This window comes from Dama dama, chromosome 30 (genome assembly GCF_033118175.1).
Source record: "Dama dama isolate Ldn47 chromosome 30, ASM3311817v1, whole genome shotgun sequence".
Taxonomy (NCBI): Eukaryota; Metazoa; Chordata; class Mammalia; order Artiodactyla; family Cervidae; genus Dama; species Dama dama.
In genome coordinates, this window is record NC_083710.1 from 20,306,324 (window position 1) to 20,324,451 (window position 18,128).

The 18,128-nt window shown below is 44.3% G+C and overlaps 1 protein-coding gene across 6 annotated transcripts in view; it reads right to left on the reverse strand.

Moving 5' to 3' along the window:
* Nucleotides 1–483: 483 nt before the first annotated feature.
* Nucleotides 484–18,128, reverse strand: part of RUBCNL (rubicon like autophagy enhancer) — a 40,557-nt gene continuing 22,912 nt past the window's right edge. For all 6 annotated transcript variants that reach the window (XM_061133581.1, XM_061133583.1, XM_061133584.1 and 3 more), the window contains exons 6-14: nt 17,921–17,981; nt 17,003–17,135; nt 15,238–15,383; nt 13,443–13,507; nt 9,307–9,545; nt 7,954–8,015; nt 5,091–5,244; nt 3,801–3,891; nt 484–2,315 (exon numbers count right to left, since the gene is read on the reverse strand). In XM_061133581.1, coding sequence (XP_060989564.1) covers nt 2,203–2,315; nt 3,801–3,891; nt 5,091–5,244; nt 7,954–8,015; nt 9,307–9,545; nt 13,443–13,507; nt 15,238–15,383; nt 17,003–17,135; nt 17,921–17,981 — 1,064 coding nt within the window. In that variant the 3' untranslated portion in view covers nt 484–2,202. The remainder of the gene's footprint in view (nt 2,316–3,800; nt 3,892–5,090; nt 5,245–7,953; nt 8,016–9,306; nt 9,546–13,442; nt 13,508–15,237; nt 15,384–17,002; nt 17,136–17,920; nt 17,982–18,128) is intronic.

Here is an 18,128-nt window from a genome sequence, read left to right on the forward strand (position 1 = left end):
GTTTCAAGAAAGCATGCAAATATAAGAAATAATAGGAAAAAAGGGTTCATAAAGGTTTAGTGATGGAATGGCTGTGATTGTAGTTATTACTAGCATCACATTGTTCATTAACAGCATCTCTCCTGTATTTGAAGATGTAAATAGCTTATTTATGTTTTCAACTACTTTATGTTCAATTTTATATCTACAAGACAAAGTTCTGAAAGGCAGGGATAAAGTTCTAGTCACCCACACATCCCCTGACTCTGTGGAATAGAGTTGACAAGAGGTTTAATTTGTGCCCTTTGAAGGGCGCCACCTAGAGGCAAGTACTTCAAATAGCACCTCCATGCACGGCTAAGCAACTCAAAATTCATCCATCCATACACACATGTAACTGCAAAAGTAAGGCATACCCCCAACACAAACCCTGGAAGAAGTAAAGTCTCTATGATACAGTTACAAAATTGAATTTAGATCAGAAACAAAGCCCAAGAAGACAGATTTTTGCTTGCAGTTTTTGTTCATTGAAAGTACCATTTCTTTCACAAAACAAGCTTTATAGGAATAGGAACTGAGTAATCATCTTGTCAGTTACAATTCATAAAAAATAGGCTCCACCATTAGCTAAATACAACCATTCAAATACAATTTAAGAAGTATCAAAAACCGTAAAAAAAAAAACACCAGTAGCAGCAAAAACATTGAACATTTGTAAACAAAATCACCAGTAACAGTTCAGTTCAGTTCAGTTGCTCAGTCCTGTCTGACTCTTTGCCACCCCATGGATTGCAGCACGCCAGGCCTCCCTGTCCATCACCAACTCCCAGAGTCCACCCAAACCCATGTCCATTGAGTTGGTGATGCCATCCAACCATTTCATCCTCTGTCGTCCCCTTCTCCTCCTGCCCTCAATCTTTCCCAGTATCAGGGTCTTTTCAAATGAGTCAGCTCTTTGTATCATGTGGCCAAAATATTGGAGTTTCAGCTTCAGCATCAGTCCTTCCAATGAATATTCAGGACTGATTTCCTTTAGGATGGACTGGTTGGATCTCCTTGCAGTCCAAGGGACTCTCAAGAGTCTTCTTCAACACCATAGTTCAAAAGCATCAATTCTTCAGCACTCAGCCTTCTTTATAGTCCAACTCTCACATCCATACATGACCACTGGAAAAACCATAGCCTTGACTAGACGGACCTTTGTTGGCAAAGTAATGTCTCTGCTTTTCAATATGCTGTCTAGGTTGATCATAACTTTCCTTCCAAGGAGTAAGTGTCTTTTAATTTCATGGCTGCAGTCACCATCTGCAGTGATTTTGGAGCCCATAAAAATAAAGTCAGCCACTGTTTCCCCATCTATTTGCCATGAAGTGATGGGACCAGATGCCATGATCTTAGTTTTCTGAATGCTGAGCTTTAAGCCAACTTTTTCACTCTCCTCTTTCACTTTCATCAAGAGGCTCTTTAGTTCTTCTTCACTTTCTGCCATAAGGGTGGTGTCATCTGCATATCTGAGGTTATTGATATTTCTCCCAGCAATCCTGATTCCAGCTTGCACTTTATCCAGTCCAGCGTTTCTCATGATGTACTCTGCATGCAAGTTAAATAAGCAGGGTGACAATATACAGCCTTGACGTACTCCTTTTCCTATTTGGAACCAGTCTGTTGTTCCATGTCCAGTTCTAACTGTTGCTTCCTGACCTGCATACAATTTCTCAAGAGGCAGGTCAGGTGGTCAGGATTCACATCTCTTTCAGAATTTTCCACAGTTTATTGTGATCCACATAGTCAAAGGCTTTGGCATAGTCAATAAAGGAGAAATAGATGTTTTTCTGGAACTCTCTTGCTTTTTCAATGATCCAGCGGATATTGGCAATTTGATCTCTGGTTCCTCTGCCTTTTCTAAAACCAGCTTGAACATCTGGAAGTTCATGATTCACGTATTGCTGAAGACTGGCTTGGAGAATTTTGAGCATTACTTTACTAGTGTGTGAGATGAGTGCAATTGTGCGGTAGTTTGAGCATTCTTTGGCACCAGTAACAACTTTACTCTTAATAACAAAGAATCCACAGTCTCCAAAAATATTAAATATATATAATAAACAGAATATTGGTCATCTTTTTTCTTAATAGACAATAGTCAAAACAATGTTATCAACAGGAGACAAAAGCAATATGATCGTAAGGCATGTTGCACAGTCTTTCTCGCTATAGTCAAGTACATCATGTCGCTGCAGAGGGCAGACTTTCCAGAAGTCTTCTCCTCGCTGTGATCCTCGCACACCGGGGGCACTTGGAGGACTGGAAGCACTGCTTGTGAAAGCAAGCTCTGCATGCTGCAAGCAAGGAGGAGAGCCGTCAGCAAATGGGTAACTGGTTTCTCCAATATGTAACAGACGCTCATCCCCAGCCTGGGGAGAGAGGACCTGAAGACAAGAGGACTTGTCCCCAGCAGGTCATGAGGATGGGCCTCCCTGGTGGGTCAGTGGTAAAGAATCCACTTGCCAATGTAAGAGACACAGGTTCCATCCCTGCATTGGGAAGATACCCTGGAGAAGGAAATGGCAACCTGCTCCATATTCTTGCCTGAGGAATCCCATAGACAGAGGAGCCTGGTAGGCTACAGTCCATGACGTCACAAAGACTCAGACAGGACTTACCAACTAAACAAAAACAACAACAAGGCCATGAGGACCAGTGAAACAGGCCGAGAGAGCTTGGGTAGTGGACGGCAGTGCCTCCCAGATCCACTCAAGGAACATCCACCGTGGGTGCCGGGAGAGCTGGTGGCTGATGGCTCAGGAGGCGACATCCCTTCTCTGGAAATGGCCCCAACCAGATAGCGCTGCCTCAATCAAGGTTATGCCCCCTTGCTGGTCCCAGGCCACATCCAGTGACTGGTCCATATGAGGTCTAAAGGCCTGGCTGGCTCTCTGTCCCTAATTTGGGAAAATGCTGAAAATCCACCCCAGCTCTAGAGTCCCCTGAGAGATGCACTGAGACTTCTTGGTAACCATACCATCTTCAACTTCTTCCTTGGCCCAGGCTGCTGCCTTCATACCCTCGTGGGTGTGGAGCCTGAGAACAAACCCTAGGGCAGTGGTTCGAAAACTTTTGCACCAGGGACCAGTTTCGTAGAAGATAATTTTTCCATGGGTCAGGGTCGGGGATGGTTTGGGGATGATTCAACTGCATTACATTTATTGTGCATTTTATTTCTATTATTATTACATCAGCTCCACCTCAGATCATCAGGCATTAGATGCCACAGGTTGGGGACCCCTGCAGTGAACTTGGGGTTGACTGTGATTCAATTACAAAACAGGTGCAGCTGTAACTTGCCCTGATGTAGAAGAATTGGGGATAGGTCAAACAGGGCCACCTCCTATCTCTGAACCCTGTTCCCTGAGACATCATCCTTTATCCCCGCCCCACTCACACCTCCTCCCCGTGCACCCAAAACTTTACTAGCTCCAATTCAACAGAGAAGCACACACTAGCATCATTATACCTTAAGGAAATAACGCTATGCTTTAGTTATTAAGCTTAAGTTGATAGCTCAGTTGGTAAAGACTCTGCCTGCAATGCAGGAGATCTGGGTTCTATGCCTGGGTTGGGAAGATCCCATGGAGAAGGGAAAGGCTACCCACTCCAATATTCAGGCCTAGAGGATTCCATGAGTCCATGGGGTCACAAAGAGTTGGACACGACTGAGTGACTTTCACTTTCAAGCTTAAGTTAATTTTGTGCTTAAGTTAACAAACTTTGTGCTTATGTTATTATACTGCTATTAAGCTTACGGTATTATGGTATTAAGATACCTGAACATCTTCTACACGTTGCAGTCTGAAATGGGAAAATGACAGCTGTACTCCGGCAAAATTCACAGATGAAGCCTTTTCCTTGACACAGCTGTAAGAATAGGAGCCAGAAGTGAGAGTCTTCACGGGTAATGTTTCTCCCGATGGAGAAACAGAGTTCCACTTTCACAGAACTCTAGAAACACCAGATTTTCACACTCCCCCACCCCAGGTACTGAAATTTGTTATTCTAAAATCCCCTAAATTGGCTGTGGAAGTAACAAGTTTCTGCATTTAAAAGGTTTATATAAATCTGTGAATTGTAATTTTCATAGAAGTCAAAATGAAACATTCTTCACAGGACAAAAGATAGGCCTAGGCAACATATCATATTTGCAGAAGGCCACTGAATGTCATGGATACAAGTAACAATTAAAAAGCCTGTCTATGTCAGATGAAAGAAAAGTTTCAATTCGGTATTCTCTAAGCCAAGATGGTAAACTCCTCTCACTATACAAGAGTTCTAATGATATACAGTTTCAAAAACATCATTTTTTAAGTGTCTGTGATTCCAGCCTCTAGAAGGAACAGAATACTATCTCCTGCCACAATGGATGGATCAGAGCAATAAATGTGTGTCCATTTTGTGTGGACAACTGCATCAGGGTAGTTTGAGGCACCAGAGAAAGATCATGATTTTCAACATGTGTTCTTAAATGATCTCATTTTATTTCTGGGAGCTCCCCTGTAATTCATCAGCCCGTGAAGACACAGAGCTCCTGTCCCACTGGATCCTGAGTCTATGCGGCTGCACTTGGCACATCAGAGCAGACGAGAATGGAAGGAGTGCACACGCCGGGCTGGGTGCTCAGACCACCAGTCACTTGGCCCAGGCTTGCATTCCAGCAGGACACTCTTGGTCTGGTACTGAACAGCTCTGCACCTCATTTCACTCATCTGTAAATAGTGCAGGGGCTTCCCTGGGGGCTCAGTGGTAAAGAACCAGCCTGCTAATGCAGGAGACGTGTGTTCAATCCATGGACTGGGAAGATCCCCTGGAGAAGGAAATGGCAACCCATTCTAGTACTCTTGCCTGGAAAATCTTATGGACAGAGGAGGCTGGTGGGCCACAGTCCATGAGGTCGCAAAGAGTCAGACACGACTTAGTGACTAAACTACGGCGATGGAAAGTGTTGCTGGCACTTTCCTCAATCTGTGAGGGTAAAGGAGGCAAGTGCAGAACAGCCCACCCAGGATCAGCCGCAGAAAGGACAGCTCAGGGACACGCCCGCCGGGGCAAGGAGATCTCACCTCACAGCTGGCCACGTGCTCGAGGGAAACTTTCAGAATGTCCTTGAGCAAGGGCGCCAGCAGCCCTTTCTTGACCTTGACCATGTCCTCCAGGGAGAACAAGTGGAGTGCCTCCGTCAAGTGTCCTGGAAGCTGCTCAAACTCCTTCAATGTGCTTCCGGAGAGAAAACCAAGAGGAAATCAGAAACTCACCCACACAGGTCGGGGCAGGAACCCAGGACTGGGGAGAAGGGTTTGTTTTTTCCTGGCTCTCAAAACTGAAATTTTTCAACTCAACTTAAAAAAAAAAAATAGTCCCAGGAACAAGTTAATCTTACTCCCTACTTTATATTTTGCAAATTTTGCTTGGAAGCCAGGAAGTTAAAATTCCGTAAATAATGATTTCAAAAAGCTGAATGAGAAAAGTGTTTCTGACAGCTGCCCGTGTACACTTTGAGTGAAAGAAAACTTAAAATTTGGTTCTTGAGTCCTGACAACACGTACTGAGATAATAATGACCACTTTATTCAACTCCAGCTCAATTTCAAGTCCATCAGTGTGACTGATGGATGTCTCAGGAGAGTTATTGATGCTATGACTCCTAAATCTCAGGCCCAGCACTGATATTAAGACACAAGCATCCAACTGAGTCAGGAAGATCCCCTGGAGAAGGAAATGGCAACCCACTCCAGTATTCCTGCCTGGGAAATCTTAGGGACAGAGGAGCCTGGCAGGCTCCAGTCCCACAAGGAATCGGACACGACTAAGCAACAACCACAATCCAAGTGCCTCTAGTTAAAGGCACTTGGATGTCCCAAGGGCATTCAGAACAGTATGTAATCTTCTCCCAACCCCCCTGATCTCTTTCTGAACCCCCTATGTCAGTCAGCAGCATCACCATGCACTGCATTCCCAAGCCTACACTGCACCTGATGCTCTAGGGATGCTAAACCCAGTTTAATTCTCTGCCCAGCTATGGGTGGTCCTCGCTCACACTATTTCCTCAGCCAGAGGGTCCCTGAACCCTCGTTTTTGCTCTGACTTGCTCTTCAAGCTCTGGCTTTGTCCTTAGGAAGCCTTGTCTGCCCGCCTCCCCACCTTGTCCCTTAAAAACTATGTGCTGCCCCTCCCCCATGCCCTCAGGAGCACGTGCACAGGCACACGCTTTGGCAATGATCTGTCTCTGCTGACTTCCTCCCCAGACTCTCCCTGAACACGTGTCCTGTTGCTTTTTCATCTGAGGCACAGAGTGGATATTCAAGACATATTTGCAGATGGTAAGAACTGTGGATATTGTTCATGTTACAGAGAAAACTGAGGCCCTGAGGAGAAACTATCTTTTCACCCCAAAGCTAGGAGGTATAGCTCAAGGCCAAATGATTATAAAGGACAAGCTCCTCCCCAAAAAATCTAATTCAGAAGTAGTGCATCATTAAATAAAGATCAGAACTAGAAAGCAGCTTTAAAAGAGAACAAACTTTTTTAAAAACCTATAGTCCCAACTGGTAGCTCAGATGCTAAAGAATCTACCTGCAATGCAGGAGACCCTGATTCAATCCCAGAGTTGGAAAGATCCCCTGGAGAAGGGAATGGCAACCATTCCAGTATTCTTGCCTGGAGATTCCTATGGACACACCATGGGGACACAAAGAGTTGGACACAACTGAGAGACTAACATTATGATCTCAGCTATTATAACAAATAATCCTAACTCCTTGAGTAACCTACTTTTCCTCCTCTTAAAAATATCTCTGCTAAATGAATTCATGCTTGGGCCTTTATGGCCATGGCCTCTAAAAGATCATCCTCAGGACATACCTATAGATGTGGTCAGAGATTCAGCTGAAGCTTAGTGTTTAGGTGGGTTTTTTTTTTTTTATAACAAAAGATATTTTAAATGTATTAAGTGTTCAGTAATAGGACAATACTTAAATGAATACCACATCATAATACAGAATATTATATAGCCTGTAAAAGTCAGCATGCCTCTTTATCAGAGTGTTTTAAAAGGCACTGGTACACCCATGAACACAGCAGCACTAGTCACAATAACCAAAAGAAAGCAACCCAAGGTGGATGGATCGGTCAACAAAAGATGGAATATAGAGACAATGTATGTATATTCAACATCACTCTGCCTTTCAAAGGAAATACTGACACAGGCCACAGTGTGAGTGAAGCTTGAAGACATGATGCTACATGAAATGCCAGGCACAAAACAATAAACACCGTATGATTCCACTCATATGAGGTACTTAGAATAGTCAAAATCATAGAGACAGAAAAGAGAATGGTGGTTCCCACAGGCTGGAACAGAGGATGGAGAACTACTGTGGGTAAACAGTTTCAGTTCTACAAAATGAAAAGAGCTCTGTGGATGGATGGTGATGATGGTAGCAACATGAATGTACCTAACTGCTTAACTGTGCACTTAAAAAGGGTTAGGATGGTAACTTTATGTTATGTGTATTTTATCACAACTTAAATACCCTGGAGAAGGGAAAGGCTATCCACTCCAGTATGCTGGCCTGGAGAATTCCATGGACAAAGGAGCCTAGTGGGCTACAGTCCATGGGGTCACAAAAGTTGGACACAACTGAACGACTTTCACTTTCATTTTTTTTTCCAAAACAATAATAAAATTCCACTGCCTAGGGTTGTTTTATACTTATACTGGTCCATTCTTCTTAACATGTTAAATTCCCTGGTAGTGAGTAAGAACATTTAGCAACATTCAAGAGAGTGTCTATATCCCCAAGGAGAGGCATGAGATGATCGCTGTGCACTGGTGGAGATGGACCACAAAGCACAGAGGACCAGCAAGAGTGTGGAGGTTATCAGACCTCCCATTCATAGCCCAGCCCATCCCAGCCAGCAGTGGTACCTTTCAGCAAACCTGCAGGTCTTCAACAGCTTCTTGATATGAAATAGCTGCTCCTGGATTTCCTAATGTGAGAAACCAAACAGGGGGAGGGGGAAAGTGTAATGTGATAAGTAACACTGGAAATGTATAAGTCAAAATTAAATGTTATTTCTAACCTTGAAATGCTACAACTCTAGAAAATAAGCCTTTGAAATGCACAGTCTATAAAGCATATAGACTGTGCATATATATAAAGCATATAATGCACAGTCTATAAAGTGGCCCATGACTGAGTCCAGAGATCTACAGAGGGCCCAGGAAGGACCCAGGTCTTGCGGAGTCTAAAGCTTACATGATGTCTGGGGCCTTCTTTTTTAAAAAACACCAAACTATGTACAAAAGAAGGAGATTCTGTGATTGGAGACACCATGGATGTACCTGGAGGACATTATGCCAAGTGAGTGAAGTCAGACACAGAAAGACAAAAACTGCCTGATCTCATTTATACAGGGAATCTAAAAAAGTCAAGTACATAAAAGCACAGACTATAAGGGTGGATCCTGGAGTGAGGAGGTGGGGAAATGGGGAGATAACTGGTCCAGGACACAGAGTTATAGTTACCTAAGATAAGACCACAGCACTGGGAAGGAGTTGGACACGAGTTAGCAACTAAACAACAAGGATAAGTCTAGAGATCTCATGTACAGCATGATGAGTATCATTCACGAGACTGTATTAAAAACTGGAAATTTGTTACGAGAATAAGTTTCAGGTGTTCTCATCACATACACAGACAGGTAACCCGGTGAGGGCATGGATATGTTAATTAGCTTGACGATCAATCATTTCACTGTGTATATGTACAACAAGTCATCATGTAGTACCCCTTAAACACACACAATTTTTCTTTAAAAGATGGTGGTGGTTGAGTCGCTAAGTTGTGTCCGACTCTTGCATCCCCATGGACTGTAGCCCACTAGGCTCCTCTGTCCCTGGGATTTTCCAGGCAAGAATACTGGAGCGGGGTTGCCATTTCCTTCTCCAGGGGATCTTCTCGACCCGGGGATCTAACCTGGTCTCCAGCACTGCAGGCAGATTCATTACTGACTGAGTTAGCAGGGAAGCCCCATTTAAAAGATAATAAAATTCAGAAGCTAGGTATAAACAAAACTAGGCATAAAGCTAAGATCTGGGTATGGGGCTTTGAAAAGAGCCTAAGCAGGAGGTCTCTGAAGCATAAGCTCCAGCTGCTGGATAGTAAGTCCACCCCTGAAAGGGTCTCTGGATCCCCGGAGCCGGGGGGAGGCGTCCACTTACTGCCGCAGGGCCCTTTCGGCCGCTGGACTCCCTCCCCCAGGAAAGGTGGCTGCTCACCCTCACTCTGTCCAGTTCCTTGGCCTTCGTGTACAGGCCGTGGCTGACGTGCAGCAGGTTGAAGATGGGCTCATGCCATATGTGGTCCAGCAGGCGTTTGGAGAAGTTGCTGACGTAGTACTTCCGGAAGTCCCACATCCTGAGGATCCGGGCGGGAATGTAGGACTCCGAGTACGAGTGGCAGCAGTCGCAGAAGTACTTCCCCAGGTATTCGCAGTACCGGAGCCGCTTCACGAACTCTGCAGGGGTGCACGGGACGATGAGCACCGGCTCACCTGAGGCCGGAAACCCACCCTCGCCCCGCCCTCGCCTCCAATGCCGCCCAAGGTCGAGACTCAAGATGGCCGTTCTCATGCTGCTGAACCCATGCCGGGGAGAGCAGCAGACACTGGAGGCCCTGAGTCATGGAGGGTCATGAGCTTCACTTTTGTGGAACGGGTGCTGGAAAACAGAACCCTCCCCCAAACACTCCTGGATTTGGAAGATGGGCCTTTAAGCTGACACGTGGCCAACAGAACATGAGATTCAAGGTCTGGGGATTTGGTGGGAGTTCAGACCCAACCTCCTACTTGGCAGGAAGACTCTGACAAGCCCTAATCTCTCCAGGCTAATTGTCCTGAAGCCACAAAAACAGCCCAGAATTGTATTCTGTGATACCACAGGTATGAAAAATGCTTTATAAAAGATAATGCACACCATGTATGCTATCGGAAAGTAGTACCCTAAAAGAGTTCCTGGATAAATCCATGAGGGAAAAATAAAACAGAAAAATGCACAAAGGATGGGAATACATGGGAAGAGAAAACATAACCAGTAAAGATCTGAAAAACATATATGGTGACCACCATCCCCTACACACACACACACACACACTCTCTCTCTCTCTCTCTCTCTCTCTCTCTCTCTCTCCTTTGGGGACAATCACTTCCTTAGGCAACCTTTCACTCCCAGGCCAATAAGCCTGGATTAAGTTCCCTGGTTATAAAACCCATAGCATTCTTGACTTTCTCTTTCATTGAAAGTATCACCCAGTTATTTACTTGGCTGATGACATCCTGTCAGCAAGCTCCATGAGGGAAGGAGCACATTCCTATCAACGAATCATCTTCACATCTGAACAAACTCTGGGAGGTACTGTAAAAGTTGGTGGAATCATAGTCACTCATCTTCACAGTTTCTGACTCATACTTTCAATATTTACTGCGGTACCAGGATACAGTGGTTAACCAGAGAGATATGGTCCCCACTAGACTTTAGCTGGGAAGATGAGTCTTTGAAAGAAAATCATTTCCAACTGTGATGCATGGCAGGCACTATCATTCTACCATGGCAGGCATGGTAGGAAGTTCAGATGGATTTATGCATTTTGTTTTTATTTCTTGAGGTGGAGATGCTCAAAGTCTTACTCCATCCCAGAACACCTATCAAAGGCCAAGGGAACCCTTTCCAGCAAATCTCCTCTTCCTAGGCTTCCACAGGTCAGACCTATGGATGCTCTCACCGCAAAATAAGTGATTCCCAGTCTCAACTGGGCAACTCGCCTTTCTGATTGGGTGAAACCTGATTTTCTAGGCCCTGAGGCCACTCCCTCAAACTTTCTCAGAGGAGTCCGGTTAGGTCCTAGGAGAGCCATCCAATCATTTAACAAATATCTTTCAAGTCCCAACTGTGTGCGAGGCATACTTGTAGGAGCAAGAGATAAAGCAATAGATAACACAGACCACATATTGATAATATGTATATAATAGGTAACTAATGAGAATCTGCTGTATAGCCCAGAGAACTCTATTCAGTGGTCTGTGGTGACCTAAATGGGAAGGAAATTCGAAAAAGAGGGGATATATGTAAACATATAATGGATTCACTGTGCTGTACAGCAGAAAGTAACACAAGATTGTAAAGCAAGTATACTTGAATAACAGTCAATTAAAAATAAAACAAACCACGTATCTGTCCTCATGGAACTTAGAATCTAGTGAGAGACAGATAATAATAAGGAATATCAATAAGATAGAGTATTTTAGGGAGATAAGGACTTGAATAAAAACAAAAAGGAAGGGGAATATCAAGTGTATGTGTGTGTTTGTGGCCAAGAGGGTGATGAGGTAGAGTTTCTTCCTTGGCCAGCCAAGGAAGACGTGAGAGTACAGATAGGAAGGAAGGAAGGGAACTGGCCCCCGTTGGGGGAAGGCATGCAGCATGTCCAGGGGAGGGCATTCCAGGGAGAGAAAAGCACAGATGCAGATCCCTGAGTCAGGAGTGAGCCTGTCACCCTCAAGGACCAGCAGGGAGGCCACGTGGCTTGAGCTCAACACCTGATGGGGCAAGAGCTGGGAGATGAGAGTCAGAAAGTAATGGGCAGTCACAGTGCAGATCACAGTGGCCTCTTCACCAAAGAGAGGGCAGTGTTATGAAGTGACTGTAACAACTTCTCATCGTAGGCACAGACACAATGCACGTCCCCCGTTTTTGTGCTATACGCTAGGTCCTCACTAGCATGTGCTTCGTTCATAGTTGTATACGTACGTCATCCCGATCTCCAACCCCCCACAAAAGAAGGTACAGTCTATTTGTAGGACATACATTAAGTTAACCTTAAATATGTATTCCAATATACATTCAGTTCCGTTCAGTCGCTCAGTCGTGTCCAACTCTTTGTGACCCCATGGACTGTAGCACGCCAGGTTTCCCTGCTTTACCAACTCCCAACTCCTAGAGCTTGCTCAAACTCATGTCCGTTGAGTTGGTAATGCCATCCAACCATCTCATCCTCTGTCATCCCCTTCTCTTCCTGCCTTCAATCTTTCCCAGCATCGGGGTCTTTTCCAGTGAGTCAGTTCTTTGCATCAGGTGGCCACAGTATTGGAGTTTCAGCTTCAGCTTACAATATACATCAGTTCAGTCGCTCAGTCATGTCCAACTCTTTGTGATCCCATGAACCACAGCACACCAGGCCTCCCTGTCCATCACCAGCTCCCAGAGTCCACCCAAAACCATGTGCATCGAGTCAGTGATGGCATCCAACCATCTCATCCTCTGTCGTCCTCTTCTCCTCCTGCCCTCAATCTTTCCCAGCATCAGGATTAGGTGCAGACAAATACTATTTGATTGCACTTATGTGAGGTACCAAGAAGAGTCAAATTCATAAGAGTCAGAAAGTACATTGGTAGATGCCAGGGGCTGGGGGATAGGAGGTGGGAAGGGGGAATGGGGACAATGTGTTTCAGTTTAGGAAGATGAAAAGTTTGGGAGATGAATGATGGTGAGAGTTACATAACAATGTGAATATACTTAGTGCCACTGAACTATACAGTTAAATATGGTTAAAATAGTATGTTTTATCCATACATGACTAATGTGGATGGACTAGTGATGTATGGATGTGAGAGTTGGACCATAAAGAAGGCTGAGAGTCGAAGAATTGATGCCTTCAAATTGTGGTGTTGTAGAAGACTCTTGAGAGTCCCTTGGACAGCAAGGTGATCCAACCAGTCAATCCTAAAGGATATCAACCCTGAATACTCATTGGAAGGACTGATGCTAAAGCTCCAATACTTTGGCCACCTGATGTGAAGAGCCGACTCATTGGAAAAGACTCTGATGCTTGGAAAGATTGAAGGTAAAAGGAGAAGAGGGTGGCAGAGGATGAGATGGTTAGAAAGCATCACCGACTCAATGGACATGAATTGAGCAAACTCAGGGAGATAGTGAAGGACAGGGAAGATTGGCATAATGCAGTCCATAGAATCGCTAAGAGCTGGACAGGACTTAGTGACTCAACAACAACAAGAGTATGTTTTATATTATGTGACTTTCATGACAGTTAAAAAACATTAAAAAAAATAATGATGCAAACTGCCCAACTTTCTTTGGATGTATAGAGAGATAAATAGGAAACCTAAAATTGGTTATCTGGGGGGCTTTTTTACTTATGATATTTAAAAATGTAAGAGTATGGGTATGAAATTATGTAAATTTCATTCATATGCTTATTAATCAAATCACCATTGAATAAAAGATTTGTTGCTGTGTACATTGTCTTGCATGCACTTGAGAGAAATGAACATACCGATATTTATGCTTTAAGGTAAAAATGTCATTGCCTAATAAGTAAGCAACCCAATATCCATACTTACTAGGTTCTATTGGAGTTCCACAGCCAGCACAGAAAAAATTTTGGGCTGTTACCACGAGATCCCTCCTGAGGACAGAAAATGATAAGAGTTATATTTCAGAAAAGGCCAACAGAGCATTTTTCACTGATTGGCAGAGAAATTGACATTGGGATGTTTTTCTTAGTTTGAGGGCTTAATTTTATCATTTTTTCATTTGGGAAAGAAATAGAATTTTTCTTTCCCAAGAACAGAGCTTTCTAGTTGAAATCTCTGGGTCTTTTAAAAGCTCTTGCTACCACCAAAGCAGAAGTCAGTATCACAAATAACCGTTCCACCAAAGAGTCTTTAGAGACTTCTCATGGGGCATCACAGAGTTCTCTCTCCTGAGAGAACTAGAAGCATATAATACATGGGAGGAGGTTCAGGGGGACAAGACACCATCCCCAAACTTGCTTGGGAAGTTTACAAATGGATCCAGGGACATTTAGATAAATATGAGGTATTGTAAGACAATGCTGTCAAAGATTTTTGGTGAGAGATAGAATATTGAAGTGTTTGCTGTTCAACTGTTAGTGTTGCAATTCCAAAGGGGATTTGGCAATATGGAGGAAGTTGTAACACTTTAATACAGTTTAAGGTCAGCAAAAATGGCCAAGGTAAAAATGCATGGTAAAAATATGTGTGCTTTAGAGAGAACCCAGGGAAATCCCAGACGAAAGACAATCCAGGTCAGGAGAAGTGACTCCGCCCAAGGCTTGGAGAGGGAACTCTTCTCGCTAAGCAGCCCCAGAGAACTTCCTCATATTCTCCCAAGAGGAAAAAAAAAATAGTCTATAAGGCACCTCTGTGGGGCACAGGCAGTAACCATCGCCAGACCCTTCATAACTCTGCAGTTTGCACACTGTATTAAATACCAACCAAGAGGAATGAAAAAAAAATGCATTTGGTTAAAATATACTTTTGTCTACAATGTCATATACTCTCAGAATAAATAAATTAAACTACTACTTTAAATTATGGGATTCCAAGGTGACTCAGTGGTAAAGAACCCACCTGCCAACGCAGGAAATGCGGGTTCCATCCCTGGGTCAGGAAGATCTCCTGGAGAAGGAAATGACAACCTACTCCAGTATTCTTGCCTGGAAAATTCCATGGACAGAGGAGCCTGGCAGGCTACAGTCCATGGAGTCACAAAGAGTCAGACATGACTGAGCGACTCAGCACAGCACTACTTTAAATTATTATATATATTTATATATATATATGTATATCCTTTTTGCACCATCTTATTTCTTTGTCTTTTAGAATTTTGTTACTTCTTAGAGAACAGAGGTGTTTTCATTTGCATTCTGTCATGTTTTTTGACTATAAGTTAGTTAGTTCAGTTTATAAGAGCTCTCCTCAAGATGAAGTGTTCCTTTAAAAAAATGAATTCACTGACTTTTTATTCCACATTGCCCGAGAAAATAGAGTGGTCTAGTCTTAAAATTACTGTATGATATTTTTAAGGTTCACCATTAGCCACTTAATATGAGCCTGTTTACTTCTCAATTGTTATATAATGTTCATAGTTAAGGAAACATAGTTAAATTCTCAACGTGTCAAAACTTACAGAGACCAAAAGCCCATGGTAAATGGGGTGCCAAGAAAGCTAACTCAGAAAAATGTGCCCAAATTTCTTTTTCCTAAAACAAATTTCCTTTGTCCCTTGGTGTTTCATTTCTTGCCTTCACTCGTCTCCATGAAGAGACAGAAGGAACCCATCACAGCTTGTGTTCTAACTGGATGGGTGGTCCAAGCAGCAACCTAGACTTACTTGAGTGGTGGGTGAACATTAAATATGATTTGAAACCTAGGGGGCGCCCAGTCTCCAGTCCCTCTGATCCTCGACTTCAGTTTAATTTCCTGGACGACATCTGTGCTGGATTCAAAGTCTTTCTGGACCCGTTCTTCGTTTACAACCTGCATAAATAACCCAGAAGAGGATTCAGTTGAGCAACTTAAATAAGCACATTTCAAAAACTGAAATGAAAAGAACGTTCAGATGTGTTCCCAACATTAACCTTTACCTTGAAAAATAAAAACAGCTTTTAAGTGAGTAACAGAAGCTGGCCAGAGCCGTCTCTGTGTCTAAAACCCTCTGCAGGAGAACTGCTTCAGACGCCACCCAGCTGAGATCACTCTGCTTGGAATTTTTAGTTAGTTCTTTTGTTTCCAGACTGCGAATTACTGTAAGTAGGTCAGTGTGAACTGGAATGCCTTCCTGCCTAGCAGAAGCCCAAGCCTCACCCTGCCTCGTCAATGGCTGACAGACGCTGTGGATCTGAATCCCCTTCTCCAGGAATTGTTCTCTGCAGACACTGCCCAGCTTGTACAGGTGCAGACCCCAGCCCCACCCCGACCATGAAACTTTCCTCTTGGCATCTAAACTCCAGACTTCTCCGATTACCATCCACATCCTCCACAGTTTGGCTGCTTTTGAGCCTTATTTCCCAGGAAGATTAAGATGAACCCTCCCCCAAACATACCCCACTACCCACAAATATGTTCTCCAACTACATCAAATGACTCTGCTCAACAGACACACCACAGGGACTTCCCCGGTGGTCCAGTGGTGAAGTTTCTGTGCTTCTACTGCAGGGGGCACGGGTTCGATCCCTGGTCAGGGAACTAAGATGATGCAGCCAAAAGAACCAAAACCCAGAAGCACCATGCACCTCCCAGTCACTTTTACCCCAGCTGCTCCTTCACCAAGAGTGCTCTTCATACACCCCTGCCTGACCTGCTGCCGCTCTGCCTGGCCTGACACTTGGCTCAAGTCCTGAGATCTCCATTCAGCCTTTGCAAGTTCCCCTGATGACATGGAACACCGCCTTCCCTGCACTTCCGGTGTGCTTTCTCTCCTGCCCTGATTACAGCCTCTGCCACCCCATCCTCTGCCCGCAGTGAGCTGCCTGCTTGGAGGGCAGTGCGCTCCACAAGGGGACCAGCCTGGACTTTCAAATGAGGCAGCCTGGGGGCTCGACTCCCACTCTACCACTGACCAGCCCCACTGAGGGTCTGCAGCTAACACCTTAAACTTAAAATAATGGGTTTCCATGGTGGTCTAGTGGTTAAGAATCCACCTGCCAATGTATGGCACGTGGGTTTGACCCCTGGTCCGGGAAGATTCCACACGCCGCAGGGCAACTAAGCCTGTGAGCTGTAACTAGTGAGCCCATGTGCTGCAACAAGAGAAACCACTGCACTAGCCCTGGCCCACCACAACTAGAGAAAAACCTGTGCCTAGCAATGAAGACCCAGCACAGCCATAAATAAATGAGTAAATAAATAAAATTTTTAAAAAATAAAATTAAATTAACAATAGCATCTACCCATAGGAGATATGTGAGGATTAAGACATGAATTGCTGAGCACAGGCTCTGGTACATTACAAACACCCAATAAACATCAGATTCATCCTTGCTTTCGAGTCTCCCCTAACGCCCAGCAGTCATACAAGGAAACACAGAAACCTCTGATGTGGAGATCAGGCAAAATGAGAATTTAAGAACTGAAAATCAAATTCTGTTGAGACTTACTATGGAGCCAGCTTCATCGAGGGAGCCTGCCAGCTGATAATGAACTTCTGCCAGCATCCAGCATTTCTTGAATACGCGGTATAACTCTTTGGCTATCAGCTCAGCAGAATTGAAGTTTGGCTCATGAATGACACTGCAGTGTAAGAGATGCAAACATGGAAAATTATTTTCATAAGAAGTGTGTTAAGGGTCTTTTGCTTCGGGTTTTTAACTATTTCCCCTCCTCACTCAAAAAAGCAGAGGAGGTGACACAGCAGACCATGTGTGCATCAACCACGCACCAACGGTTATCTTACTTAACTCAATCCCTCCACGTTCCACAGAGCAGCTTGTGTTTATTGAGGGTACCAAGGTGGGGAGGGGTGGTGAGAAGAGGACCGGGTTTAAAGTCAGAAGACTTGGGTTCAAGCCCTCTCTTTTGTGACTCCATGGACTGCAGCCCAGCAGGCTCCTCAGTCCATGGGATTTCCCAGGCAAGAATACTGGAGTTGGTTGCCATTTCCTTCTCCAGGGGATCTTCCCCACCCAGGGATCGAACCCACGTCTCCTGCATTGGCAGGCGGATTCTTCTCCCCTGAGCCAACTGGGAAGCAGGTCTGCGTTCTCCCGCTGCTATTTAACAGCATGGTGTCCTGATGCACATCTCATCTGAACCTCAGTTTCTACACCCATAAAACTGGGTTTAAAAACCCCTACCCATCCCACCCATGAGGATTAAATGAGAATGTGTACAAAAGTCTTTCAAACACTCTAAAAACACTGGAGGAACTTTCGTGATGATTGTTTCATTTCTAAACAGTGATCCCTGTTATTAGAACTGGCTGAGTTTGGCCCAAGATGTCACAGGCCTGATGTCCACAGTGCCTCAGAGGTGATGGCCCAGGGGTCTGTGTGCTGATGAAAGTGGGAGGGAGATACCTCTTACAGGTGTCGAAGGAACATCCACAGGGCTCTGTGGTATTGGTGAAATCTCCAAGTTCTGTGGGAAAATCAAAGAGAAGGTAATGGAGGGCTTTTAGTCTGTTTCTGTTAATCACAGTCAATTTGATACGAACACAAAACTAGCTGCCTACATCTCAGGACCAATTATTCAAGATCTCCATTCTTCAGGTCCTTTTGCATTTCT